The 26,678-nt window shown below is 43.7% G+C and overlaps 5 protein-coding genes across 5 annotated transcripts in view; 2 read left to right on the forward strand and 3 right to left on the reverse strand.

The window, feature by feature from the left end:
- LOC108087886 (choline O-acetyltransferase) overlaps positions 1 to 411 on the reverse strand; it is a 28,970-nt gene extending 28,559 nt beyond the window's left edge. Inside the window, exon 1 of the mRNA XM_017185464.2 lies at positions 339 to 411. Within this exon, the coding sequence (XP_017040953.1) occupies positions 339 to 411 (73 nt within the window). The remainder of the gene's footprint in view (positions 1 to 338) is intronic.
- A 10,058-nt stretch (positions 412 to 10,469) lies between these two features.
- Positions 10,470 to 10,940, reverse strand: LOC108087887. The gene is made up of 2 exons (XM_017185465.2): positions 10,931 to 10,940; positions 10,470 to 10,862 (listed from the first exon to the last, which is right to left on the reverse strand). The coding sequence occupies exons 1-2, from the start codon at positions 10,938 to 10,940 to the stop codon at positions 10,588 to 10,590; spliced, it is 285 nt and encodes a 94-aa protein (XP_017040954.1). The 3' UTR covers positions 10,470 to 10,587.
- A 1,560-nt stretch (positions 10,941 to 12,500) lies between these two features.
- LOC108087925 lies at positions 12,501 to 12,888 on the forward strand. The gene is made up of 2 exons (XM_017185511.1): positions 12,501 to 12,533; positions 12,605 to 12,888. Exons 1-2 carry the CDS (start codon positions 12,524 to 12,526, stop codon positions 12,877 to 12,879), a joined length of 285 nt encoding a protein of 94 aa, XP_017041000.1. The 5' UTR covers positions 12,501 to 12,523; the 3' UTR covers positions 12,880 to 12,888.
- A 1,134-nt stretch (positions 12,889 to 14,022) lies between these two features.
- On the forward strand, positions 14,023 to 18,745 carry LOC108088090 (extensin). Its single transcript, XM_017185746.2, has 3 exons — positions 14,023 to 14,114; positions 15,411 to 15,478; positions 16,008 to 18,745. Exons 2-3 carry the CDS (start codon positions 15,470 to 15,472, stop codon positions 18,495 to 18,497), a joined length of 2,499 nt encoding a protein of 832 aa, XP_017041235.1. The 5' UTR covers positions 14,023 to 14,114; positions 15,411 to 15,469; the 3' UTR covers positions 18,498 to 18,745.
- An 838-nt stretch (positions 18,746 to 19,583) lies between these two features.
- LOC108088061 (high-affinity choline transporter 1) lies at positions 19,584 to 26,548 on the reverse strand. Its single transcript, XM_017185701.2, has 6 exons — positions 25,893 to 26,548; positions 24,372 to 24,739; positions 23,501 to 24,085; positions 22,773 to 23,094; positions 22,416 to 22,688; positions 19,584 to 22,055 (listed from the first exon to the last, which is right to left on the reverse strand). The coding sequence occupies exons 2-6, from the start codon at positions 24,643 to 24,645 to the stop codon at positions 21,668 to 21,670; spliced, it is 1,842 nt and encodes a 613-aa protein (XP_017041190.1). The 5' UTR covers positions 24,646 to 24,739; positions 25,893 to 26,548; the 3' UTR covers positions 19,584 to 21,667.
- Positions 26,549 to 26,678: the final 130 nt, after the last annotated feature.

Raw genomic sequence — 26,678 nt, forward strand, 5'->3', positions numbered from 1 at the left:
TCGCCGAACGTTCACACCGACTCAAGCGCACACACACACTCGCACACACACGCTCACTGACACTCTACCCGCTCGACCGCTGCGGATACCGCTCGCTCGCTTGGATTTTGGCCACAAACAATTTCCCTTTCAGCTGGAGGTCCACAAAAAATGATTTCAGTTCTGGAGCAGCTCCGGGGAGTTTTTTTTTTCTTCCAGGCGACGGACGGCGACTACGGCGAAACAGCAGCAGCGTGCGTTCAGTCGTCCGGGCAGGAGCAAAGGTAACTTCTGTCTGGCGAGCGTTCGCCAGAAAGTCTACTGCAGAGCAGAGCAAAGCAGAGCAGAGCTGAGCTCACTCGCCTTTTGTCGGTATTCACAGGCTGGAAGGGCCGATGGTCCCCAACGTGCGCCTTCCACGGCGCAGGACATCTGCGCATGCGTCTGCGCCTCCGCCGGGCATCCGGCCAATTGGCTGGCAAGTCCTGCCACGGATTCGCTTTCTCCCGCCGCCTTTCCCCACGCTCATTACTCTCGCCCAGTTGAGCACATTTGAATAAAATTCTATTCGCACTGTGCGAGGAAAATCAATTTCCTTTTCGGCCGCTCTCTCTCACCTGTCGGTTTGCCTTGTTTTCCCTGCTTTTTTTCCCCCGTTTTTTGTCATTGCGTGCTTTTTGCGTTTGCCATTTTCGTAGCACACATTTCGGGGCTTATGTAAGGCAGTCAGTTTGCTTTGGAGATTTATTTGCTGAGTTTTCCTTCTTGCTTCGGTCATAAAAACACACACACACAACCACCCATTCACTCACCAAATATAATTATTTTACAACAACAGATTTTTGTTTTCTGTTTCCTTTTTTTTTTTTTGTTTTTTTGCCTGACATGTAATTATTTTACAAGAACAAAACTCCCTGGTCGGCAATCGGGCAATTTCTTTGTTAATTTCAGCAATTGCCCGAACAATAAACAGGCGATTCTCTCAACCTTCGGCACTCAAGTGGGCCAGACAATAAGACTGGCAAACAGCATGGACACCAGATTAATATCTGTTGAGAGGGCAGGACTGCAATGCAGGGGCTAACACCCGGCTTTTGTTAGATTTTTCGACCCGACTGTCACACAATTTGCCAATTTCTTTGTCATTTATCACTTGACAAGCACTCCCTGCAATTTATCAAGTCTTAACTTCGGCTCAAAAGGCCACAAAATTATGTTGGGAACCATAAGGCCGAAACCCAAAACATCGCATAAGAAATTCAATGGCAAAGTTTTCTGCTAGATTCTCACCTTTTGTCTCAACTCTTTTTCCCTGTCACTGGCGTTACATTACTTATGCAGGGAGTTCTCGGATAAAAAAGTTACAATTTATTCACCGCTTTGCAAGTCGCTCTAGGTGATTAGGGCAGAACTTTTCCAGTGAGTTTTCCCTTTTTAATTTACAGGAAAAGCGCTGCCAACTGACCCACTGAATCGAGATGAGGGCCAGAGATATTCCGCTAGTTGGTTGATTACATTTCCATTTACTTTTAACAGCGCAAATGAGAACAGGCAGCTGAACTGAAAGTCATGTCAAGGTTAGAGCAGTTTTATTGATTGATTATCGGGCTTGAGTTCATGAATGGCACGCCACCTGCCCCCGCCCACCAGTATATTCAGTTCTATTTTTTACTACAAACACAAAGTTTCGCTCTGCATTTAAAGTTTGCCCTGCCAAGTCCCCAATCAGCAGTCAAAACCTTCAAAATCCAGCCACGTAAAAGCAATTACGAGTGCAAAATTTTGGTGTGCTCAAACTATTTTTGCAGCTTCTTTTATTCATTTTATTCGGTATACAAAGTACAGAGAGTGGGAAACTTTTAATGCAGCGATCGATATGAGCCGAAGGAGCTTGGAAAATGAGAAGGACGAGGAGGAGGAGCAGCGGGGGGCAAAGACGCCTCAAAGGTAAATCAAGGTGTGCCTCATTTTCCTGTGTGCGTGTCCTTTTCGCTCGGAGGTGTGGGTGTGGTTTTGTGGGTGGGTTCTGTGTGTGGGTTTGTAGGTTTGGTTTCGCCTGCTGCGGATGTTTGCGCCGCGGCTTAAGTATAACAACACTATGTGCGGGGCCAAATTATATGGCACAACCGTCCGCCGAATGACCGAGTCGGGCCAACGTACGGCGGCCCACCTAAAAGTGGTTGGAAACAAGGTTACCTGGTACGCACCACGCGGCCAAAACAGAGAAAAATGTCTATAAGGCACGCAAGGCAAAGCAAACGGACCCAAGAAAAAGAAAACGAGCCTCGTCGGGCGCCCACAATAGACCAAACAAAGAATAGGCACACAAAACTCAGCCGCCAAAATGAACGAAATAAAGCTGGTATATATTTAAATACAGTACAACTTCCCAAACAACAATTATTCGTACTTAGGAAAGAAATATTAGAAAAAAATTTAAAAAAATAAAAACAAACAAGCTAACATGTTTCAGATGATTAATAATTTCATTTTAAATTATCCCTCCCAAAATGTTTATATTACGTGTCAATGGATTGCACTAGAGTGGAGTTTTATAAGGAAAATAGTACATTTGGTTAAAAACAACGACTTAGGTATGACTTTAATTTTATGTTAACCAACTGAACCTTATTATAATTAAGATGCGCAAATGTTAACGAAATTCAGAATTTATGACAGCGAAATGTTTATTTATTACACATTTAATTTATTCAGATGTGCCCTTGAATACTTATTATTTGAAAGCAAGCAATTTTAAAATCTCTAGAGATTTGAGTGGCGCCGTGAATATTATTAATGTTTCTCCTGGTCTAAAGGAATAATTTATGATATACCTAACTTAATTAAAATGCATTTAATGAAGGAATATAAAATGTTTAGGTGTAAAGCCACGTTTTCAGAACGTTCTTAGAGAAGTTTAACTGTATAACGAGTTTTTATCCATCGTCGATTTGCGCAGCAGTTAAGCTTAATGCCAATTTAATTTACAGCTAATTGTTTGACCCAAGAGATGTGCCATCATTTGTCATGTTGCGAAATGGAGCCACCTGGGCGATTAATTAATTCTCCGCCAGCGGAGAGGAGCAAACAATTGAAATTCGACACCGCAAGGTGACTGAAAGTCAGCGGAAAGTTCCCAGTGCCAGAATCCTCTGGGCTCGAGGCAATAAAATGGGGAAAAAATAAACTTCAAAGCGGGATAACGAGCCTGGCAAACAAGCCAGACTGCAGCATATTTAATTGCGTACCTTAATGTTTATTTTCAATTAGGGATTCAGTCATGCCGGCACGAGTGCAGTAATTCCGGGGGTACGATGTTGTGCGCCTTTTGGCAATTAGATGACGGGTTAGTCTGGCATCTGCTCGAATGTAGGCGAGCCGTAAAACAGACACCACAACCACTTTCCAACCACCACCACCACCACCACTACGAGCAGAAACAGCAGCAGTGGTAAGAAAAAATAGAAACAAAAACAACACTTATAAAATATCACGCTGCGCCTTTGGGTCTGCTTTCTGCCCAAGGTGAAACCCACCCACCACCTTATGAAAACACCCACCCACCTCGTTACATTCTATCGATTTTTATACCTGGCGAATACGTGTGGGTATTTTTGAATATATTCTCGAAACGGCGGAGCAGTTTGCTGGTTACAAGAACATACGATAAATGGTTTAAATCCTGCATTTTCCTAATTGGATTGCTTCGACCACAGCACATCCACATCAGCCGGTTTTTGGCATGTCCTGCCAGGCACAAAACCCTTTTTTCCTCGCATCCATCTGTCCGTCCATCAGAGGAGGTTTAAATTATATTTCCCTTAAAATATTTCCACTGCCATCGGCAGACAGCCAGCCAGCCAGTCAACCAGTCAGCTTGATGGCTTCATACTGCCGCTGATCCTTTCTGTGCGATATTGACAGCCAGATAGACAGCAGGATACCTGCCAGCCAGCCAGCTAGGTTGTTGTTGTTGTTGTTGCTGCTGCTGTTGGCTGTCAGTGGCAGTTTCTGGATTTGGTCCTTGCCGGGACCGCCAGATTCCCCAGGGCGCAACGTTTGACGGCAGTCGCAGCCACATCCACTTCCACCGGGAATCCTGGGGAATATCCCGCTGCGACAAAGTTTGTTTTGGAGCTGAGGCGGCACAGCAAGTGGCGACCAAAGGTAAACAAGCTATGATGGGTACTCAAAAATTGCGCATGACAGCGGGATTTATCGGGGCAGAAGGTGCAACAACATGAAATGTCACTACATTTTGCAGTGCAACATACTCGTATAACAAAGTTAACGAAAATTGTAAACGATATTTTGACAGAGTAAAATTGACGCAGATTCGGTTTTTAAAAAAATGGTAGCTGTATTTTAGGCAGGCTTATACATGTGCCAGTTGATCCCCGCTCGGGATAAGAATACATAAATAAATTGAATAAAAACGTCATAGTTGTTTGTATAATTTAATTGACAGCGGAACATGTCCCAGTGGATAAGCCACGTGGAACTAAACTTTGATTAATAGTTGCTAGACAATAGATAAATGAACATAAGCAAGCTTATTAATAGTTAATAGATTGTTTAGCCAGCTCATATTTTTGGTAATAAGATCCATAAAAGAAATTTATTACCTTGCTGCTATACAAGTAATTTAAAGTTCTTTAAAGCTGAACATCATTAATATTATTAAAACCCCTTAAACTGTTTATGAAAATCAAATGCCACATGCACATATCCTTTAATTCCCCTCTCCATTTCCCAAAATTGCATTACCTTGCGATTGCTGGTCAAACCAAAGTGAAATGCAGCCTTCATTGGCAATTCATAGAGCCAAGCGAGCATAAACCCCGGAAAATATATACATTTTCAATCCAGCCCGTTCACATTGATTGCATAAGCCCCGGGCAACACTAATTGCGAGTACTTATAGTTGCAATTGATTGCGCTCTTTGTGCCGGAGTCGACAAGTCAGCTGTCAGGTCGTGTGACGTCCAACGACCAAGGACCAAGGACGAAGGACCCCGGAACAAGAAGGGTAACATGAGCTGATGCCTCGTTAGCGTGGATGTTCTGCTTTCAAAGGAGTGGGAGTTGATAAAGGTAAAGAGTTAAGATTCGAAGCTGAAGCGAGTCTGTAATTTCCCAACCGAAACGCAATTTTATCTGCTCACGTTGTGTGGGTGGATTTCCCGTTCCACAAATCAGTATTGAATTACAAGTTAATTTAACTGGACCGGTAAAGTTTTTGGATCATGTTTAACTTTGGAAACTCGCTTATCCCACTACTGAATTTTCCATGAGGGAAACCAAACTAATTGGTAATTAGCGTCCAGGCAACCGTTTTCACGGAATTTTGTATCCATAAATAATCACGCTTGGAAGTTTGTAGGTATTTAACCCGAAAGAACTCAATAAATCACTTCTACCTGAGGTAGTTACCAAAATCTCTTTCCACCAAATGTCAACGGAAACCAAATATGTTTGTCACAGAAATTTATTTTTCTAGAAATATAAGTTCTCAACTAGTAAAGAAGCAATTAAAAGCATTGGAGATTCTGCGCAGTTTTTAGTTGAGAAAAAATTCCAACAGAAATGTCAGATACAATTTTAAATGTATATTGGATTTTGTGAAAAGTATCATATTCTTTATAAAATATGTATTTATTTTTCTATAGATTAAAATTTAACAGTCCTGCATAATTAAATAGGTTTTCATTTGTGCAAGTTATTCTGCAGGTCATAAGCGGTAAACTAATGTTGAAATTGCCAAAAAGATTAAGAGAAAATTGAAGGGATTGTGGTGGGCAATAAAATCTAATGGAATTTGCGCAAACTGAATAATATCAATAAAATTAAAATTAAGACGAAGCTTTGCGCAGTGCGAGGGAGATGGAGAAAGTGTCAAAGAGAGTGAGAGAGAGGGTACGTGCCGAAAATCAAAGAAGAGGAAGAGGCTCAAAGTGGAACCACAAAAGAGTGCTAAGGAATTTCCTTCTCTGCATGTGTGTGTGTTTGTGTGTGTGAGTGTCACGAGTGGTGGAATTTCAAAGGAACAGCGGCCATCAAAATGGCTGCCGAAAGTGTTGAAGTGTGTAAGTGAGCCGAAGAAGAAGAAGAACTAACAATGGCCGACATCAAAGTTACTTTTGAATGGGTGAAAGAGAGAGAGAGAAAAAGAGAAAAAGAGGGGGAGCATTAGGAGATGGCCAAAAATAAAACTAAAGGCTAAACCAAACGCCCAAGGGAATGTCCAAAAATATTCGTGTTGTTTTTGGAGGGCGAGTCCGCCAAAATTAATTGCAAATGTCGCGTGATTATTTTTGTCAACAGCAATGTCAATGGGACAAACGTTTGGTGTGCGTGTTATGCTATCCATCCGCTCCCCTTGCAAAGCGGAGAATGCAACTTTTGACATTTCGATGACCTTAACTAACTTACTAAGCGCGCAACAACAACGAAAACAACACTTGCAGTTAATTTATACTTCCCTTCGCCCTCTCTTTCTCATTCTGTCTGTCTTTTTCCCTCTGGCCTGTAACCTAAATTCATATTACTGCCCAGCGTTTCAGTTTCCATTTTGTGTCGGGTGTTTCACCTGTCATTTCGTTCCGTTAAGCTGTATTTGCTCCCACGCCATTTCTCAATTGACTTTGCCATTTTGCAAAGCGTTTGCTTTTGCTTTTACTGTTATTTCATTCAAACATGGCCGCGTGGGTGTGGCCTTGCCACCAATACATGTGTCGATTCCTCTCCCACGCTCACACACATCCACACGCGCTAGGAGTCGACTGGATGTGGTAGGCGGAGCCGTTATCTGTGGAGATTCCTTCGCTTCCTGTCAGAATGAACGCGCTCTGCCTTCCAACGGTTACTTCCAGTGCTCCCACCAAGACACATGTGGCTTCCAGCTGTTCATCAGCTGTTCAGCTCGGCTGGAATTAAGGGGAAGCCACTGTGGTGAAAGCTTTAAGCTGGTAAAAGTGCAGTATCCCCTGCACCCGTTCGCCCATCCTCACTTTTTGAAACTATAAAAAGTTCTAACAATTTGTCGATGATATGGCATTACTTACTGCCAAAAGAATGGTCAGCTTATTGATAACACTGAAAATAATAAATGTATGTTTTTTTTTTATTTTAATGTTTGTTACAAAAATTGTTTTAAACAACTTATCCTAGTTCTGGTGTTAAGTTGATTTTTCCAGATACAGCTTAATAATATTTTTTGTAAGTAATTATTAAACATGAAATACGTACAAGATTAAGTTGTTACATATGTATTGATAGCGTTTTTTAGACAAACAACTTTGAAGAAATTTTGAAAAGTAAATACTTTAAATAATAATTCTTTAATACAAAACATTAGGAAAAAAATTCAAATTTCCCATAAGCACTTTTTAAAGTGCAGTAAAAATGAAAATGGAATGGCAAACAATGTTCTAATTATTTTTGAGGCTAACAAAGGACAGCCCACTCTCACTGCTGAAAAATGAAACTTGTTCTGGCCTTGTCTGGTTGTTTAAGCCCTCAATTCAATTAACAGTCTGCAGATGAAATACCTCAATCACTCAGATCCCTTGCAATCATTTCAGATGAGCAGAGACATTTCACCGGTCGCCGTTTGAAAGTGGAATAAAGTTTTAATGCATATAAATTGCGTATGCCTAAAAGAGGGAAAGACTGTGAAAATTTAATGGAAATATCACGACCGAGGGGATTGCCTGAATTGCCTCCCAGCGAAGATAAAAAGCAGGTGGGGGATGACAGGTGAGATGCGAGTGAGATGGTGTTGATATTCCTCACATTCCCAGCTTCAAATTCGGTTTCCGTTTCGCTCTGAGCTCCGGCTTATTGTTCCTGATGTGGGTTCGTGGCACATTTTGGATGCTCCGGCTCGATGACGTCAGCAATGGACTTGAACCAAAATCCCGCTTCAGTTGCGAACTTTGACCTATGCTAAATTTGAGCCCAGAGCACTCAAATACTATTTTTTAGATCGCTTGAGGGCGGTTTTCGCAGTCATGTGTCAGTTTGAATTTATCTGTCAGCTTGATGAAAGGTCATTTGAATTCTACTTCTTCAGTCAGTAAGACATAAACATATATCTGTCTGTCTGTCCATTGTGGATTTCCTTCGATCCGGCCTCCGCTGGTAGATTCATCATTTTTGCGACACGTCAATTTGTCACTCACCTGGCCTGACAGCCCATGTTTAGATATATACGTTAATTCTGTGTGCACATAGAGGGTACATATGTTTTCTTATCAGTCAAATCAGTGGAGCCATCAATCAAAGCAGCGCTGTCTGCGGTTTTTGGCCAGGGAGCTGGATTGAGATAGATTGCGATAGATAATTACTAAAAACTGTCAGCGGGGAAGTGGTCGAATGACGAGGGAACCAAAAAGTTTTGTGGGGCAAATTAGTCAAGGTCAAATGAGTTAATCCTTAACGCAAACTTAGATATTAGCATAAAATTTAGCACACAGAAAACTTTGTTATGAAATATTATTGGATTTGCAAACATAATTAAATGTTAGGGGCAAACAAAAAATTATAGAAGTTTTCATTGAATAAATATTGTGGCTATCCACTTTTAAATTGCAATCGACCCAACATTTATCGATCCATCTGTTCTGTCAACGAATAATTCAGTCATTAATGTGTATTTATTTATTAGCTGGAAACAGAAACGTGAAAACTGGTTCAATGTCGTAGATTTCATGATGAGTACTCGCCTTATTAGCACAACTCTGCATAGATGCATGAAGATACTCGTAAACACATAATGGGAATAATTATGGATGTCGTTTATCGATGTAATTGCTGGCCAAGTGCGACACAGCACTCGAGATTGGAGCGCGAAAACCGCCGGCTGCAGCTCATCTTAACCCAGAAATGAGACGACATCTGATAAAGACAGCCCACACCGTGCCCATATTACCTGCTATACTGCCATATTGTATTGGCAAATGAAGCAACTAATGCAAGTGCTTTGTTTTCGTGCCCCACTAGGAGTAGCACTCGTATCTGGCTGGCATCGCCATCGCCATCGCCATTACCATTGGCAATGCCATTACCATTGCCTTTGTCATGGCAATTTGCAGGGAATGGGAGTGGGAAATGGAGTCTTATCTGCATGCAGATAATGGAGCTTCCTCGCCTTCTCAAGGCCACACAAACTTTCCTCAAAAGCGGGCCTGAGATCTGCGGGTGAGTAACGTGAGTAAGTTGAGTGCTGGGGCACCACCGCCAGTCGTCCGACAATTCATTATGTGATGCCATCGATGGGCACTTCAACCGCTGCCGTGGGGCATCCACAATGAGCCCACGAACCGAGCACTTGAGGCCATCGGGTCCAAAAAAATAGAAAAAAAACTGCTTGTTTGCATTGCGGCAATGATTTCTAACTAAATTTATTGAAGTACTTTTCACTTTTAATGCGAGCTCTTGTGTTTCTCTTCGCCACGCTTTGATATTTATGACTTTTACCAGGCAACCAATAGAAAAAAGTATAGGTACGTGTAAGCTCCAATTTTTATATTATGTTAAGCTCAAAATTGGAGCACTGGAGTGCGACTTTGGCTCGTCTGGCTATATTTTTTCCTCTTCGGGTATTTTGAATGATTGTCGATCGTAGTCTCGCAGCGTTCACAATGCCAGTTGATTGATTGTGGTAGCAGCACACAGCGGCAACAGCTTTGATTGCCAATCGAAGGTGTTAGATAACATTACAAGCGCAACAGACACGCACTGCCTAATTATCGTTTATCAGACGTATCTCATATTCCGGCCCGCTCAGTTCAGTTTGGTTCATGTGGGCCCAAATGGCCCAGGGCCCCTGGGAACCGTCAGCGGACGTGTGTGTATCTCTGCCTTGGTTAATTAAAAGTTCTGCCTCATTGGGCTTTCTGCCTTTCTGGCTTTCTGGCTATTGGGCCCCGGGCTCTGGAGCTCATATACTCAGGTGGAGGCTCAAGTTCAGGTCCAAGGCAGCATCTTACAGTGAAGACCAGCAAACCGCAACCACCAATTACCGGGTTATACAATGGACTTAAGCTACGGTGACTTGTACTTTTAGATCTTGTAGGTTGTTATGGAAAATGTTTTAGGAAATTTGTGAAGATTGTTATGGAACACAGTACCCAAGGTACTGATTGTTTACAGCATTTTGAGGTGTGATTACGGGTTTCCTATTATTGCTGTACAACTCTAATAAAAATACTTGAGTAACTCCTCAAAATACTTGAGGAAAATTGAAGAAATTAACATCTATTTTCTTACGGAATACCTTGATTTAGAAAATGTAAACAAATGAGTACATATTTTGCATCAAACACTGATAGATTGATTGTTTGATTATATAGTTTCAAGCCTGAATTTCTTGAATTACTATTAAGAAAATAATGAATTAAGCTTCGGACTTAAGTGTCCGTCACATACTTACCAACAAAAAGTTTTCTCATTCAGCTTCTTTGCAGTTACATTGAAAGGCGTTTGACTGTTCTGCCCAAAGTTGGGACACAATATTAATTTATTTGTACCACCACTGACCCAACCACCCTGTCGTAAATCCAATCGAATCCAATCAAAAGTTGGCGGCTTAGTCGAGTTGGCTGCTTACTTGGTGTAGGGCTCGACCCACTTCCATTGCTCCCAGACGACGCACTCCTGCTCCTTCTCCATGAAGGCGTAGTTGTCGGGGCACTGGATGTAGTCGGCCTTCTCCTGACCCTCGGGACACACCCAGTAGTGGGTGGGATCGGAGATGTCGCGGAACTTGCGGGCGTGATCCTCAACGATGGCGCAGTTGGGCTCGGCGTAGATGTCCTGGCCGTTGTAGGCGTGGCTCAGAGCCAGGATAACGCCCAAAAGCAGGCAGCAGAGGAGGGTGCCTAAAGGAAAAGAAGTGTAATAATGAAATGCTAGATTTTTCTGGTAGGATCATAATGATGTGCCTCACTCTTGTACATGATGAAAGTGATGCAATCGAAGGCCGCCAATTGGCATATTTATAGCATCCATCTTATCTTCACTTGTTGCCCCAACACTTGCTGCACATGGAAAATCACTCAGTCCAAATGAGTTGAACTTATTTTTAGTTCCCCGCCTGCGGATGTCGCCCGTTTGGGCAATGGCAATCATAACGAGCCGCATTTCACTTGGTCGCATTAATTGGATTTGGCCCAGTGCCCGAGCGTGTCGGCTTAATCGATAATTAGCCGCTGCACTGCGTTGCCACCATCATCTTGACTTGGCCAACCTGAAATAATCAGACGGCTTAACACAAGCGATGCGATACGGCAGCGTCATCTTGTCTCCTGACCAAATAAAAAATCGTCACCCGCTGGGGAGTTGCGTCCGCCGCTTGGTGGTTACCTCCTCCTCCTCCTTCTCCTACTCCTTCTCCGCACTCCAAGTTGGAGCTACCTCAATGCGGAAACTGTAATTACACTTTAAAGCATTTTGTAAGCGATTTTCAGGGTTTTCGGTTTCGACCCACTCTTGCTGCTAAACGGTTTTTGGTTTTTTGGAGCTTCAGCCGGCACATTTCGTGTGGTTTTTTGCCGCGTTTTATTTTTGCTGCCTTTTGCTATTTATATTGGTCAAGTGGCCTGGCGCCTCAATCGCTTAAGGCGACCAAAGCTTCGATACCGAAGCTAAACAAAGAAACAAACAGTTAATATTAATGCAAAATGTCTGCGCAAAATGACAAAACAAAAAACGAACAAAAAACGAACAAAAAACTATGACCATCGAAAAGATAGTCAGCAATTAATTAATGAATGGGCCGATAGACCTTAATGTTGCACAATTTAAACGGATTCAGATTTCAGCATTTGTTTTATGAATTATGGAAATATCCGATTATGGATTTGGCATGCCAGATGGGGTTACACTTGGCAAAGTGTCAATAAACAGTCATGGTTATTATGTTGAATGACTATTGACTGTATGAATTTATATTTGTTTGTATTATCTGTTGGTCAAAAGAAGTATTGGCTTAAAAGCAATAAAGAATTAAATCTATTTATATTTAGATAATACAACTAAATGGATTTAGAGCAAATATCACATATATCGTATGGCATTATAATTCTTTCTTGAATAAATATAAATAAAAAAAAAAAAAAATATTTAAATATAGCGACTGAAAGGAAGTTCATGAAGATAAAGAAGGGGCTTGTCATGTGCCAATTTATTTTGCAGGTGATACAATAAGAGTCCATTAAAAATGCACTGGGTTCCTATCTGGTTTGCGATGTTGCAGTAGATGATGTTTCAATTTATTCGCTATCTTTTGCCTCCCCACCCCTGGGACCAAATTATTTGGCAGAATTTCCCCCATCATGATAAAGATGCTCTGCTTTTTTTCGCTCTGCTCCCTTGATAATAATCAACGGATGTGCGCGTGTGTCACAATGTCAATACTTTTATTATTCTTGTTTTCACTTCGTTTTTCGGCGGTGGTCCCCCTCGAAAGTATAAAAGTTCCAACCCCGAAACGTGAAGGTCTCAGTTGGTTCCTTCTGCCGAGAAACTTTCACAGCTGAAAATGAAGTCTGGTGGGTGCGAGGTTGAATTTTAATGTTGTTTTCATATCGATTACTTATTGTTTCATCACTTTCCCCGCCAGTCGTTGCCCTGTGTGCCATCTTCTTGGCCGTTTTTCTGGTCTCGGGCGTGAATTCCGATGCGGGTCGCTCCGCCTGCAAGGATGAGTCGGAAATTGGCCAGACCTTCACGCACCACTTCGATGCCGCCAAATACTGGCTGTGCGAGACCCTCGGAACTCCCGCTAAAGAGGTCGACTGCCCCACTGGACTGGCCTACATGCACCTGCTCAAGGAGTGCATCCCGTGGGCCAGCTACATCTGGAAGAAGCCCGAGATGCCTCCAACTGTCGCCTAAAATAAACGATCCAACCCTAAGACGTTGAGTCCTGCAATATGATTTGATTATCGATTGATTGGACAAGGGGAAAAACTGGAGAATAAAAGGAGTTGAAGAGCTCCCGAGTTGGTACAACTTTTTTGAGGGGCTACTTCATACAAAGGAAACTGTTATTGAGGTTATTTCGAATTGCTGGCTTACTTTAGGTTGGACTTTTGAATCAAAAAGTTATATAAAGTAATTAAAGCTAGTCTTCTTTTATAGTGCTGAAAGGCTATGTAACTGGTTCCATCTATTGTTTAGGAAAAATATAATTTATACTCATTGTTACTTCGGTTGTCTCTAAATGGAATTTAATGCTGCTTCTTTAGTAAACGCAAAACAAACGAAACAATAATTATATATTACTTAATTGCTTGATTACCATCTCATTAGTTCTTTAAATGAATCACTTATAGGCAGTGTTGATAAATTGTTTACCAATTTTTTGTGTAAATTTATGAATTGTTTATACAAATTGTGAAGCATATTTTGTATTCTTAAAAAGGTGGCTGGCGGTAGTTCGTGTCACAAATGACTTGCAATTTAAGTGCCATTTTAATAGACCAATTTAGCTGGTTGCCAAGTCTTACTTATGCAAAAGACAAAACGGATGACAGATGTTGCCACTGAACTTGGCAACCGATCGATGTGAATTTATCGGTGCAAAAACAAAGCAAATGCCGAAAGCTTCGCGATCGCTGTGGCTTTGTTGTTGCCACTGGCTTTGTTACGTTTTGTTGTTGTACAAGCATATTCCACTGTGGCAGATGCGCAGCTTTGGCGGCGAAGTCGCGCATGCGCCGTGGTTGCTGCTCGCTGGTTGCTGGTTGCTGCTCGCTGGTTGCCGCTGAGGTGGCTGGTGGTTTCTGTGGTTCGGCGGCCGGTGGCTCGCGAAGAGTGAGTGCATTTGAAGTGTTACATAAAGTACCAAACTCGAAGACATGCCGCGCTGCCAGCGTCTTCTTCTCATTGTGTTTTTGGCTCGGAGCTTTTGATTTTCGTCTGTCCGCATTGTTATTGTTTTTTTCTCTGTGTTTTTTTTTTTTCGTTTGTGCCTTTATTTTTTGCGGCTTTGCCTGGTTATGATTTTGTATAAAAGTGCATGCTGCGCATCAGGCAGCAGTGTAGTTCGCATTCGTCCATCGGCAGAGCATCGTCTGCAAAGTGCCCTCCCAAAAATATCTAAGAAGCAGCTGGTGCCTACGAAAACGGTTAGTGCTGCATAAAGGATAACTAACTTGCTAATATAATACATTATAAATCGTCATAAATAACGAGAAGTGACAAACTGTTTGCACAGGATCCATCAAAGTCGTATATCAAAAATATTGGATTTGAAAAATGTGAACAAGTTTTAAGTTCAAATGGTTATTTATCATTCCAAATCGGAACAAGTTTTAAAATGATGTATTTAGGCAGGCTTTAAGCAAAACTTATCATATCAATAATATCAATAATCAAAAGCTTAGCAGGATAGTTAAAATATCATTGATTAAAAAATATAAATACAAAATAAAACCATTGGCAAAAATCAAAACTTTAAAAATAACAGATAATGGTTTTTATAATTCAGAAACTGTGAACAACTTTAAGCGTCCTCTTACTTGTACAAATATATTTTTAAAAAGTTGTAAAATAATGTTTCACCAAAATGTAATAATAATGCAGAAAGTAGTAATTATTTTTGAGTCGAAGAATTCTGTTTTTAGCGCAACCCATAACATTTTTACATAATTAGCATGACAAATTAGGAGTTGCCTCACATTCAGCAGGTCATCCAGTCACTTAGGCGGACTTTGGAAAATAATTAAAATTTGTCGCAACCACTAAACAAGCGGCTCGAGGCAAACATTAAAGTAAAGTGTCGAAAAGCCAACAAGACGCAACGGGACCAGTCGAGACGACTCCGAGTGTGGCCAAAAGGCGAGACAGTAATTGGCAGCAGTAGCTGCGAGGAAAAAATATGTGTCACTCACAACTTACAGCACATGCAAGCCAGTGGGGGTGTAATGGCTCCTTGGCGCTGAGAAATTGCCAACTGTCGTGGCTGATTTTGCAATGTCATAAACGCCAGCTTTGTGCCACCGCCGATCACGCCCACACAGCTTGGGCCCTTTTATTCAATTTCCCCCCCAAAAAAGAAATTCGAGAGTTTCAGTGAGCTCTGTTCCGGAGTCCGGATGGGATTCGCCAGCGATTGCCGAGGCTTTTGTCTGCCTCCGAGATTTTCCCAATAATAAAAAGCAAATTAAGTGCAAGTACCATGGCTCCAATGCCGGGCGACACGCTCCGTCTGCTTGGCCAGCAGTTCTTGGCATTGGTCGACGGACCGGGCCAAGATTGACGAGCGATTAGGCCCGCTTTGTGGGCCGACTCTCGGCCGTCGTCTCGCTGGCCGTAAAAACTTACGCAACATTAACGTAATCTTTCTATAACTATTTCTTTTTCGCCAGTAATCCACTTTCAACTGATTTTCTCTAATGCCCCCCCTTTCTCCCGCTTTGCAGTTCGATTAATTTGCATTCGAAGCGCATCGAGCAAATCTCCAGGAGAAGCAGCAGCAGCCATGCGAGTGGTGAGTACATTGAAATAAAATATCAAAGGTTTTAAAAAGGTGTTTTTTATATAATAAGTTCTGAGATTTCACAAACCTTTGTTTTAATTCTATAGTTTCTGGTCTACTATTTCACTGGTGTTTTTAATAAAGATATAATAAATTTAAAAGAATTTAAATATCCGGTTCCATTTATCAAGCTTTGTAAATATTCGTCTAATAGCATTTAAAAGATTTTATAATACAGAGTAAAAGTTACTTTTCCAATTTTTTTTAATTTGAATCTTTTCAAAGTTTAACCGTAACTCAAAGAATAATATTAAAATATTTTGAATACTAGGACTGGAACAACTTATGTTCAAAACTAAAATATTAAAACTGCAATAACTTTTGTACATAGTTAAACTGAGTTGGATTGCATTTGTCTTAACGTTACATTTAAAAAATTTCTTAAGTTTTCTCAAGTGCATAGCTGTTGATATCCCATGAAGTGGATCACCGATCGATGCGTCATAAAAAAGCTAATTTGCTAATTTCCTCGTTTTTGCAGCAGCTATTCGGTGTCATCGCCGTGGCCATCGTGGCCGTTTCGCTGGTCCGCGATGTTGGAGCGGCCAAGCGCGAGGCGCCGCTGAACAACGCCTACCTGCCCCCCAGTTCGCCGCAGCGACCCGCCTCCAAGTACGGCGCCCCGCCCGCCAGCTCCTACCTGCCACCCGCCTCCGGACCGGCGCCATCGTTCAACTCCGGTCCGTCGAGCAGCTACGCGGCTCCCTCGCTGAGCGCCTCCTCGGGTGGTCCGTATCCGGCGCCCGCTCCCCGCCCCTCCAGCTCCTACGGACCGCCTGCCTCGCGGCCCTCGTCCAGCTACGGACCTCCTCCCAGCCGCCCGAGCCAGTCATACGGACCACCGCCGCAGGCCAAGAAGCCCCACCATCGCCGTCCGTCCTCCAGCTACGGAGCTCCCAGACCAGCGCCTCCCTCGCAGAGCTACGGTGCCCCGCCCTCCTCCAGCTACGGACCCCCGAAGTCGTCGCCTCCATCCCAGAGCTACGGAGCTCCAGCTCCTCCCTCCAGCAAGTACGGACCTCCCAAGTCGGCGCCTTCTTCCAGCTACGGAGCTCCTAGGCCAGCTCCTCCTTCCTCCTCGTATGGAGCGCCCGCACCACCATCCTCTTCTTATGGAGCACCTGCCGCACCATCATCTTCGTACGGAGCTCCTGCCCCACCATCGCCGTCTTACAACGCTCCTGCTCCCCCATCCTCCTCATATGGAGCACCTGCTCCTCCATCCTCCTCTTATGGAGCACCTGCACCACCATCCAAGTCATACGGAGCTCCTGCACCTCCATCTTCTTCGTATGGAGCACCTGCCGCGCCCTCAAAATCCTATGGAGCACCCTCTTCGTCGTTCGGAGCTCCTTCCGCTCCTTCCTCATCCTACGGAGCCCCAGCTGCACCATCGAAATCCTACGGAGCTCCCGCTCCGCCATCTTCCTCTTATGGAGCACCTGCAGCCCCCTCTTCCTCCTACGGACCTCCGAAGTCTGCCCCTCCACCACCACCACCACCGTCTTCCAGCTACGGAGCTCCTCCTCAGGCGCCCACCAACTCCTACTTGCCACCCTCCTCTCGCCCAGCGAAGCCTTCGCCCAACTACGGAGCCCCCAGTGTGAGCAGCTTTGTGCCGTTGGCCTCTGCTCCCTCGACCAACTACGGAGCTCCATCGAAGACCCAGAGCCTGGGAAGCAGTGGCTACTCATCCGGACCTTCTTCGTCATATGATGCCCCCGTGGCACCGCCATCGTCTTCCTATGGAGCTCCCTCCTCCTCGTTCCAGCCGATCGCTCCTCCCTCGTCCAGCTATGGAGCTCCCAGCACCGGATCGGGATCGAGCAGTGGAAGCTTCTCGGCAGCTCCTTCGTTTTCGTACAGTGCCCCCAGCAAGGGTTCCAGCGGCGGATCCTTCCACTCGGCTCCGTCCAGCTCCTACTCTGCTCCAAGCCCAAGTGCCAACAGCGGCGGATCGTATCCCTCGGCTCCTTCATCCTCCTATTCTGCTCCCAGCTTGAGCTCATCGAGTGGAGGACCTTACCCCGCTGCTCCTTCGTCGTCCTACTCGGCACCTAGCTCGGGATCCAACAGTGGAGGACCCTACCCAGCTGCTCCATCCTCTTCGTACTCCGCTCCCAGTGCGGATTCCAACAGCGGAGGATCCTACGCATCGGCTCCTTCCTCCTCCTACTCGGCACCCAGCTCGGGATCCAGCAGTGGAGGACCTTACCCCGCAGCTCCCTCATCCTCGTACTCCGCACCCAGCTCGGGATCGAGCAGTGGAGGACCCTATCCCTCGGCTCCCTCCTCTTCGTACTCCGCACCCAGTTCGAGTTCCAACAGTGGAGGACCGTACCCGGCAGCTCCCTCTTCCTCGTACTCCGCACCTAGCTCCAGTTCTAGCTCCGGTGGACCATATCCAGCTGCTCCTTCATCTTCGTACTCGGCACCAAGTTCCAGCTCGAACAGCGGAGGACCCTACCCCTCGGCTCCCTCTTCCTCGTACTCTGCACCCAGCCCAAGTGCCAACAGTGGAGGATCCTACCCGGCAGCACCATCTAACTCCTACTCGGCACCCGCTGCTCCTCCCTCTTCATCGTACGGAGCACCTGCCTCAGGACCCTCCGCCTCATTCAGTGCTCCCTCCTCCTCCTACGGAGCACCCTCCACCGGATCTGGATCCAGCTCGTTCTCGTCCAGCCACTCGTCGTCCTCCTCCTTCAGCTCATCTTCTTCAAGTGGCTCATACCCCTCGGCTCCTTCCAGCTCCTATGGAGCTCCTTCGGCTGGCTCCTCCCTGAACTTCCCCAGCGGCCCCTCCTCCAGCTACAGTGCTCCCCCCGCCGGCGGATCCTCCAGCTCCGGCCCGTACCCCAGTGCTCCGTCGCAGGACTCCGGCTACGAGTACAACGGACCCAGCCAGGTGCCCGAGACCATCCAGCAGAGCTACAGTGCCGACGGTGGCTACACCTACCGCAAAAAGTAGGGAGTGAATGAGCCACTGCAACGCGCATGCGCCACGTGCCTTCGAATACTCAATCTCCACCATTACAACCACCACATCATGTCATCACCCGTCGCCATTCACTACTCGCAACTGTAAATTATTCCCCCAAATGACAACCAATTCGCCCATTCCTCTTTTCTTCCCTCCCATGGAAATCTAGCCGTAATTCATTGTACCATTAGATGTAAAACACGAAAGCGTTCGTTAAATAAACAACTTAAACTTGATGAAGATCGTAAGAGGAGCGTAGAAGCCATCAGTTCTGGGCGATCGGTTCCCTTCACATCCGCAAAGTCCGCGACATTCGCTGAATTCTTCCACTCCGCTAATTGGCAGCAGAAGACAAGCAGAAGACGCCAATGACAGTTGAAGGTTCGGATCGGTTAACAATGCAAATTTTTCGAAAATACCGGATACAACGGACAGATGGCTGCCACTTCCACCGAGAAACACGACAGCCACTCGGGCCACAATTAGGGGGCAATTCTTGGGCGACACAAGTTATGAGCTTATGATGGAGGGCGCTCATTTGGCGATTCCGATCTAATTGAGATTACAACTTAATTGCCACAGTGGCAACAACAGCAACAGCAACAATAGCAACAACAGCAACAGCAGCAACAGCAACTGCAACATCAACTGCATCATTAGCGGGTTAATTGAGACCGGTTGAGATGTCGGCAGATTGGCAGCGAGTGGTTCTCCGACTTTGGCAATTTAACCGCCTGACTTTCGACTAAATAAAATAAGTAACTGTCGCATAGTTGCCACATGTGATCCCACAAATGCATTGTCTTTCCAAACCGATGAGATGCGACACCGAAAAGAGCTCTTTGCTCTTTAAGTTGGCCTGAGAAATTTCCACCTGCGATAATACAATTCTTTTGTCTGCGACTCTTGTCACTTGGCGGTTTTTGGTTTTTGTTGGGCGGTAATGTTTGCATTTATTTCACAAGCCAGCCTTTCAGCCAGGTTAGTTAGCTAAATATATAGTATGTACTGAGAAATAGAATAAATGAGTAGACAGCTTTTGGGTTTGCAGCAACAGAGGAAACCATTTTAATGTAGATATATATACCTTTTATTTATTAAATACTTTTTTCGTTTCTTTTTGCTTGGGTTTTATTCCATTTCGCTATGCTTAAAACATTGATATGTATTCGGTTTAATTTGATCTTAATACATCATGTATATCGTAACCCATCTTCCTACTCTTCTTATCTTTTTTCTTTTTGGTTAACATAATGCCACTAAGGGAACTCGGAATGGATAGACCAAGTTTGGTTAACAACAACGGAATATATATTTAACTAATTGCAAAACATAATTGTTTCGACTATTTTAACCAAGCGAAGTCATCGCAGTTGAATGCATAAATTATTTGGTGGTTTTGGTTTAGTTGATAGTAACTTTACAAACGATTCGAGTAACTTGCTTATTTACAAATCTGGTTAACTGCACAAAGAAACTCCCGAATGAAATTCAAACACACTTAATTACTTATGTAGGATCTCTGGAAATTCAAAGTCAAACTCTTTAGTTAAACGGATGCGAACACTATCCAAAATTTACACACTCAGATCTGATGCAAGAGATAATAACAATAACAACGAACAGATATGCGTGTATCATATGGTAAGTTATCCTAGATGGACTCAAACACTTCTTAGCTTCACTTATGTAAACGTTAAAAAACTTTACCCCAATACAACAAACATACGAGGCTCAATCAAAAAGCAGTCAACATTTATTACACTTAAGTGAGTTGTATGTAGTCATGGTATTAAATTGGGTTAAAAACCTTATCGAGTTAGTTACGCATATTAGTTTGAGTTGACTTTAGTTAGATTTAGTTAAGTTCTTTCCAACGGGACGAAAGAGTAACAAACGAGCCGAGAGAATTACAAAAAGGAACGTCTCTTGATAAAATATTCAATTGGGTTAATTTTGGGTTTAACTATTCAGGGCTTTTCGTTCAGATTCCAGTTGAGGTTTGGGGTTCAGGCAGCGTGTGTTTATATCGAATAGAATCTCCCAAGCCAATGCTTTCAATGCAGGTTTTTGGGTCAATGTCGTGGGTGTTTTCTTGGGTATAACTCTCTAAATTCAGTGGCTGGCTTCTAGATATGTATATATATTTGCTTGTGTATATGATTTTGTATAGGTATATATTTAGGTACTACGACGCAACATGTTATATATAATTGTTTCTCCCTTTGTATCTGTATCTTCCTGTGTACCAGAATCTGCCATTATACTTTGTTTGCTCTTTGAGAGCAGCTAAAATTCATTCCTATATAACTCGATATGCCTCGTTTTTGTTTTCGTTTTCGCTAACTTACACAATTACCTCTTTGCACATTTTACATATTGGGCTTAGTAGATGTATGTATATAGTATCTCGATTCTCCTATATAGCTTAAAAACAACAGTTACACGAGTGATATGTATATTGATATACTTTCGCCTTGTTTTGATATGTTTCGTTTGCGTTAGTTTGTGGATATATGTTTTAGTTGTTTTGTTTTGTTTTGCTTAGCTTTGTTCGTTCTGGAAGGACACATGATTCACATTATATGCATCTATATAGTATATGATCGATATGCTAATGCCAGGAATGCCGATTCGTATTGCTTACGTGGTGCAAACATCTCTGTGGCACTCAAATGCTCATCTCAGTGGTTATATACGTACATATGTATATTTTAGCCTCTTCGTCGGTCTAAATCTTTCTATATTCTACGTGATTTATGCAATTCTCGGGCCAGGAAAAATGCAGTTGATATGTATTCGATAATTAGGTTTCTGCACTTCTGATACCGTTTGAACATTTACACATAGATTCTCTAACACCAAAATGAATACCGATAGAACGCTTTAAGCTTGTAGAAACTATACACAGTAAGTTGGCTAAATAAAAATGTAAACCTTACGATCAGCTTTCTGCACTTTTTACCTGAGCACTTGTGTGTTTAACGTACGTTTCCTAATACTTTCTGTACTCCGTTCCACCTCCTCCAAGAACCCAACTCTCCCCCACATTTGAATCCCCCTAACAAGCGCAACTTAAAATCGGATAATTCACTGGACTCCACTGCAGCCTACTTTCGGGCTCATCTGCTAAGATCCCCTGGGTTCTCCTACTCCGCTCAGAAGGCCGTGTTGTCCTGCTCCGGCGTGGGCATGGCCATCCCGCTCTGGCTCATCTGGCCACCTCCTCCTCCGGCTGGCTTCACCCCGGTGGCCGTGTCCAGCATCTTCTTGACCTGCGCCTGCGCCGTCTCCTGGTTGATTCGCCTTGCCTCTGCCACGGGCAGGTCGTCGTCCGATTCCAGGGCGGGATTAATGCGTCCGTTGCGCTCATCCTTGCCCGCCATTGTGGCGGCTCCGTAGGAACGGGCCAGAGGTCCTGCCATCACGGATAGCTGCTCTCCCGACTCCGAGGGATCGCCCACCCGCTGCACATCCTCCGGAATGTTAACCACGCAGCGGAAGTAGTCGTAGCTGGGCGGTAGCTTTCCAGATTCGAACATCATTCTGTAATTGGGAAAAGAAAGGGTTAATTGGAAGGTAACCATTCAACATATATAATAAAATTTCATAAAAAATAGTAACTTTAGAAAACATCCAACAAAATACATTAGAAAAAAAATGATTTCTTATAGCTATTCATTTTCAATAAAACTTAAAATTATGACTTCATATGTTTGAATATTGAACAAAAAGGTTTGAATTAGGATACCGTATATGAATTATATGAAGTCTAGGAATCTGGTCTTTTCTCATTAAAATAAGAAGGTTGTAAAACGCAAAATTGAAATGATTATATTTAAATATAAAACTCGTGTATGCTAAGTTAGTTCTGTTACTCCTAATTTTGAATAAGTTTTCACTCACTTAGTCCACCAGGAGACCGACACCAAAGTGATCAGACTGATCAACATGGCCATTGTGCGGAAGGGGAACATCTGCTCTTTGGTTTCCTCGTCATACCCAGGATACTTGATCAACGGAGCCAGTCCCAGGATGGCTTCACCGCCAGACAGCCGGATGGCCAAGGCCACGATGTACGCCGACAAGCTGCCGTACGTGTTGCAGTGCTTCTTGAAGTGCACCACCATCAGCAGTTGCGGGAACAAGATGACGTACACCAGATCCGAGCACATGGACCTGCCCAGAAGAGAATAGATAACAAACCCAGTCACTTAAGCAAATGAGCTGCCAGTCAGGTAAATAATGCATCGCGACACGCACCACAATCCGTAGATGGAGGGAATGGTGAGGGCCATAATTGTGGCCAGGATCCCCACCACAATGATAGCGACGCGCATCACCCAGATGATTTCCATTTCGGACGCCTTCTGACGGAAAATCAATTTGTACACGTTCCGGGCGAACATGGAGGCGGCGGAGAGGACCGAGGAATCGGCGGAGGACATCACGGCGGCGGAAACAGCGCCAAGGCCAAAAAAGGACACGAAGTCGGGTGTGAGATACTGCAGCACCATCGGCAGAATCATGCTCGTCTCGTCCACGGTGAGGGGATAGGGCCCCTTGTAGTCCGTCTCATTCCAGGCTGTCAAAAAAAGAATGCTCATTAATCAAAGGTAACCTTATCTGAAGGTATATTAAAGCCAAACGATATAAATATTAAGTATTATTAAAGCTATTCTAAATCAGGGGCCGCTGTTATAATATACATACATTACTTAAATAATATATATCACAATGTTGTGATTATTTTTGATTTTCGAAATTGTAATTAAAATTTTTAAACGCTACTTACAACTCAATGGATAACTATTATTTGCATTCAAAATATATATAATGGATAACTATTATTTGCATTCAAAATATACAAAAAGTAAATAATTGAAAATAATTATAACATGTAATTGCAGTCTCTGCTCAAATGCCATATATAATTGGCGAAATGTTTAATCAATGGGCATTTGTTTTACTTTTCAGTGTCTAGGACTCACGTGTGGCCTTGGCAATGGCTCCGATGAGCACGGGGGGAATGGCCATCAAGATGCATCCGGCAGCAGCCACGTAGGACAAAAGTTGAGCCCGTCCAGCAGTTTTACTGGAGAGAACCCGCTGGAAGTAGACCTGCCAGGGGATTCCTCCAAAGACTAGCAGCAACCCGTAGTCTATATAAAGCCAGTGCTTTTTAGGTTCCACGTGCCCAATCCAGTCCACCTCAAGGTCACTCAGGCTGCCCACGTGCTCGTTGCTCCAGGCGAAGGGAATGCACATCCACAGCCCGATGAAGATGCAGAACAACTGGATCACGTCCGTATAAGCCACGGAGTACAGACCGCCAAAAAGAGTGTAGAAAATGGCGATGCACGAGGACAAGATCACCGAGGTGCGGTGGTCCATGTCGATGATCACCGACAATGTGGCTCCAAGGGCGGCCAGGATGCCAGCGGCCCAGAAGACCTCGCCGCAAAGAGCTGGCAGGAAGAGCAGGCCGCCCATTCGCTCACCGAAAGAATCCTGCAGAGGGTCCAACATGGTGATGTATCCCTGCTTGCGCATGGGATTGGCGAAGAAGATGCCACCTGAAGTTACAAGATAGAAAACAAGATTAAGTATAAAACAATTCAAGTTATTTTGGATCTCTTTGGTACTGATTAAAACGTTAAATATTAAAGAGCATAATATTAAAAAATGTGTTGGAAATGTGAAATCGAACAAGGATATTCAAAAATCGTTTTAAATTAAAAGGAGATTTAAAAATTTAAGATGTTTAGTTTTATCCAGATAGTAACGAAAATTCGTTTTGTGAAATATTTAAAGAGCTTTGAGATACGCAATATTTATTTACATTCTATCCTGATTACTTACCAAACACCAAACTCAGTGCGTAGCCGAATGGAGCCTGGCACCACACCAGACCCGATGTGTAGATGGCCTCCGCGGTGCCGTTGATGTAGCCTCCACCCACCCAGGTGGCCGTCATGGTGAAGATGCCCACGAAGAGGCCGATGGAGCGGCCAGCCAGCATGACCTCCTCCTCGGAGTCATTGCCGGACTGCTTCTTGCGGCCGGCCCAGATGCCCACCACCAGGATGAGGAGGTAGAAGAGCACGATGCTCACGACGCCAGCGATATTGATCATCCTTGCGGTTATGAAGTGTCCTTGGCTTCAAATATCACGGCTCTTAGCGCACTTCTGTGTAAAAAAACACTCTCGAAATGGGGCTGACCTTTAGCTGTAATGGAATACAAGAAAAGAGGATGGAGGGCAGAATGAGTTACAACCTTGAGCATAATGGTTAATATCGCTGCACGCCTGCAAAAGCTCATTTTTCAATTAACTAGCAACGGCACGAGGCATTAAACATTAAGCCAATGCATCGACCGTGGACGTTGGTGCGCCTGACCTTTGTCCGCAAGGATATAATTGGAGTTGGCCCCCACTCCACCCGCCATAACCCCGCCCTCTTCTGACAAAATGCGTCCTTGCTAATGGCGCGTAATTAACTAGCGATTGCATTGAGTTTGACCTCTACAGCGACTATACTTTTAGCTACTCTCCTAATAATAATCGCCATTAAGGTTAGAGAATTTCTATAATTACTGAAATCTTTTAATACGTTAATGGAAACAAATTTTTCAATGATAAATATTATATTAGTACAATGTTATTACTTTGATTATCATTACTTTCAATGGCAACGCATTCAAAGAAATGCATATTAATTTTAATTGCAATATGAACTTGTAAGTTTAAGCCATATAAACATGTTATTTTTATTAGTTTGTTATTGTTAAAAAACAAAGTTTGAAAAATTATTATTGTTATTTATATTTATTGAACGAAATATTGTGGAATAATAATTTAATTTAAATTGGTAGTAATTCCAAAACAAAATATATTTCAATAATATATTTATAAGATAATATAAGTAAGATAAATTTGGTAGTAGTATGTAACCATATAATTTTAATAATTTATGGTGCTTTTAGTTCCGATATAATTTTGGCAAAACTTAAGAACATAAACATGTCCGGAAATTAATTCTGATTGCAGGCGCACGCACATTTCGGGCTTATATAACAGGCTCATTTCGGAGCGGGCCAGTCCGCACTCCGACTTATGTAAAATACATAAACAATTCAGAGCCCCTCGTGTGGGGAGACAAGTACGTCATAGCCGCGGAAAACAAGCGGCCACCTCCAAGAACACCTCGGCACCAATACCATGCACCCCAAGAAGGGGGGCTTCATTCACAAAAATTGAGCAAAGCACGGAGCGCATCGCAGGGACAAACGGAAGGGGCGGAAAGGGGCAATGGTAATCCCCGCGTGCAGCCTGCGCATGTCCCATCGCATTTACGGGCAATCGAACGGGTAGCGACTCACCTTTGCTTTGGGATTTGTGCGCCAAGTTCAAGCAGACGCCAAATTTCGAATCCGGAGCGTAGCGACGGCAATCAAATAAACGCGCGCCAATCAAATGCGCCTTGGCTTATGCAACATTTCCTGCACCAAAGTGCTTTTGGGGATTCCACTCGGTAGTTTGATCACACAGATCCCTCGTAAAGGAATGGAAACGATGGCGAAGGACTCCGGCTAGGAACTCGAATCACGGTCGGAACAATCGACTAGACCAGGCAGCAGTCGCCCCAGCGGAGGGACGTCTTCTGAGAAGGACTGTTACGCGTCCTAAAATGTAACCCGCACATGTGCTCCGGCTGTTGGGGAAACGCGTGTCGGCCGCATTAAACCAATGCCAATGGCTCCGCGTCCGAGAAGTGGTCGAAAATGTTCCAGATTACATAAATAATCCAATCAAGTGGTTGGGAGCATTCAGTTTTCTTCTTTTTTTTTAACAAAACCGATTTAGACTGTTAATTCGATTTGAACTTCAAGGTGGATCCAACCAAATCGATATTTGGAAATTAATTTAGCAATTAAACAAAATCCAATCGGTCTCCATGAACAAATGAGCAGTCGACTACGGGCTATGGGTAAACTTAGAACACGTCTCCACGTTCAGCCGTCGGACCGTGTTGGCGGTTAGAGCGACGAAATTATAACTGAATTGGAAGTTCAAGTACTGGAGTCCCATCGGCGACCCGATGGCCTCTTCGACGCAAAATGGTAGAGCCGAGTGGGCGTTCATTTTGTGTATGTGCGCAGGAATTT

This window comes from Drosophila ficusphila, unplaced genomic scaffold, assembly GCF_018152265.1.
Source record: "Drosophila ficusphila isolate 14025-0441.05 unplaced genomic scaffold, ASM1815226v1 contig_791, whole genome shotgun sequence".
NCBI classification, from domain to species: domain Eukaryota; kingdom Metazoa; phylum Arthropoda; class Insecta; order Diptera; family Drosophilidae; genus Drosophila; species Drosophila ficusphila.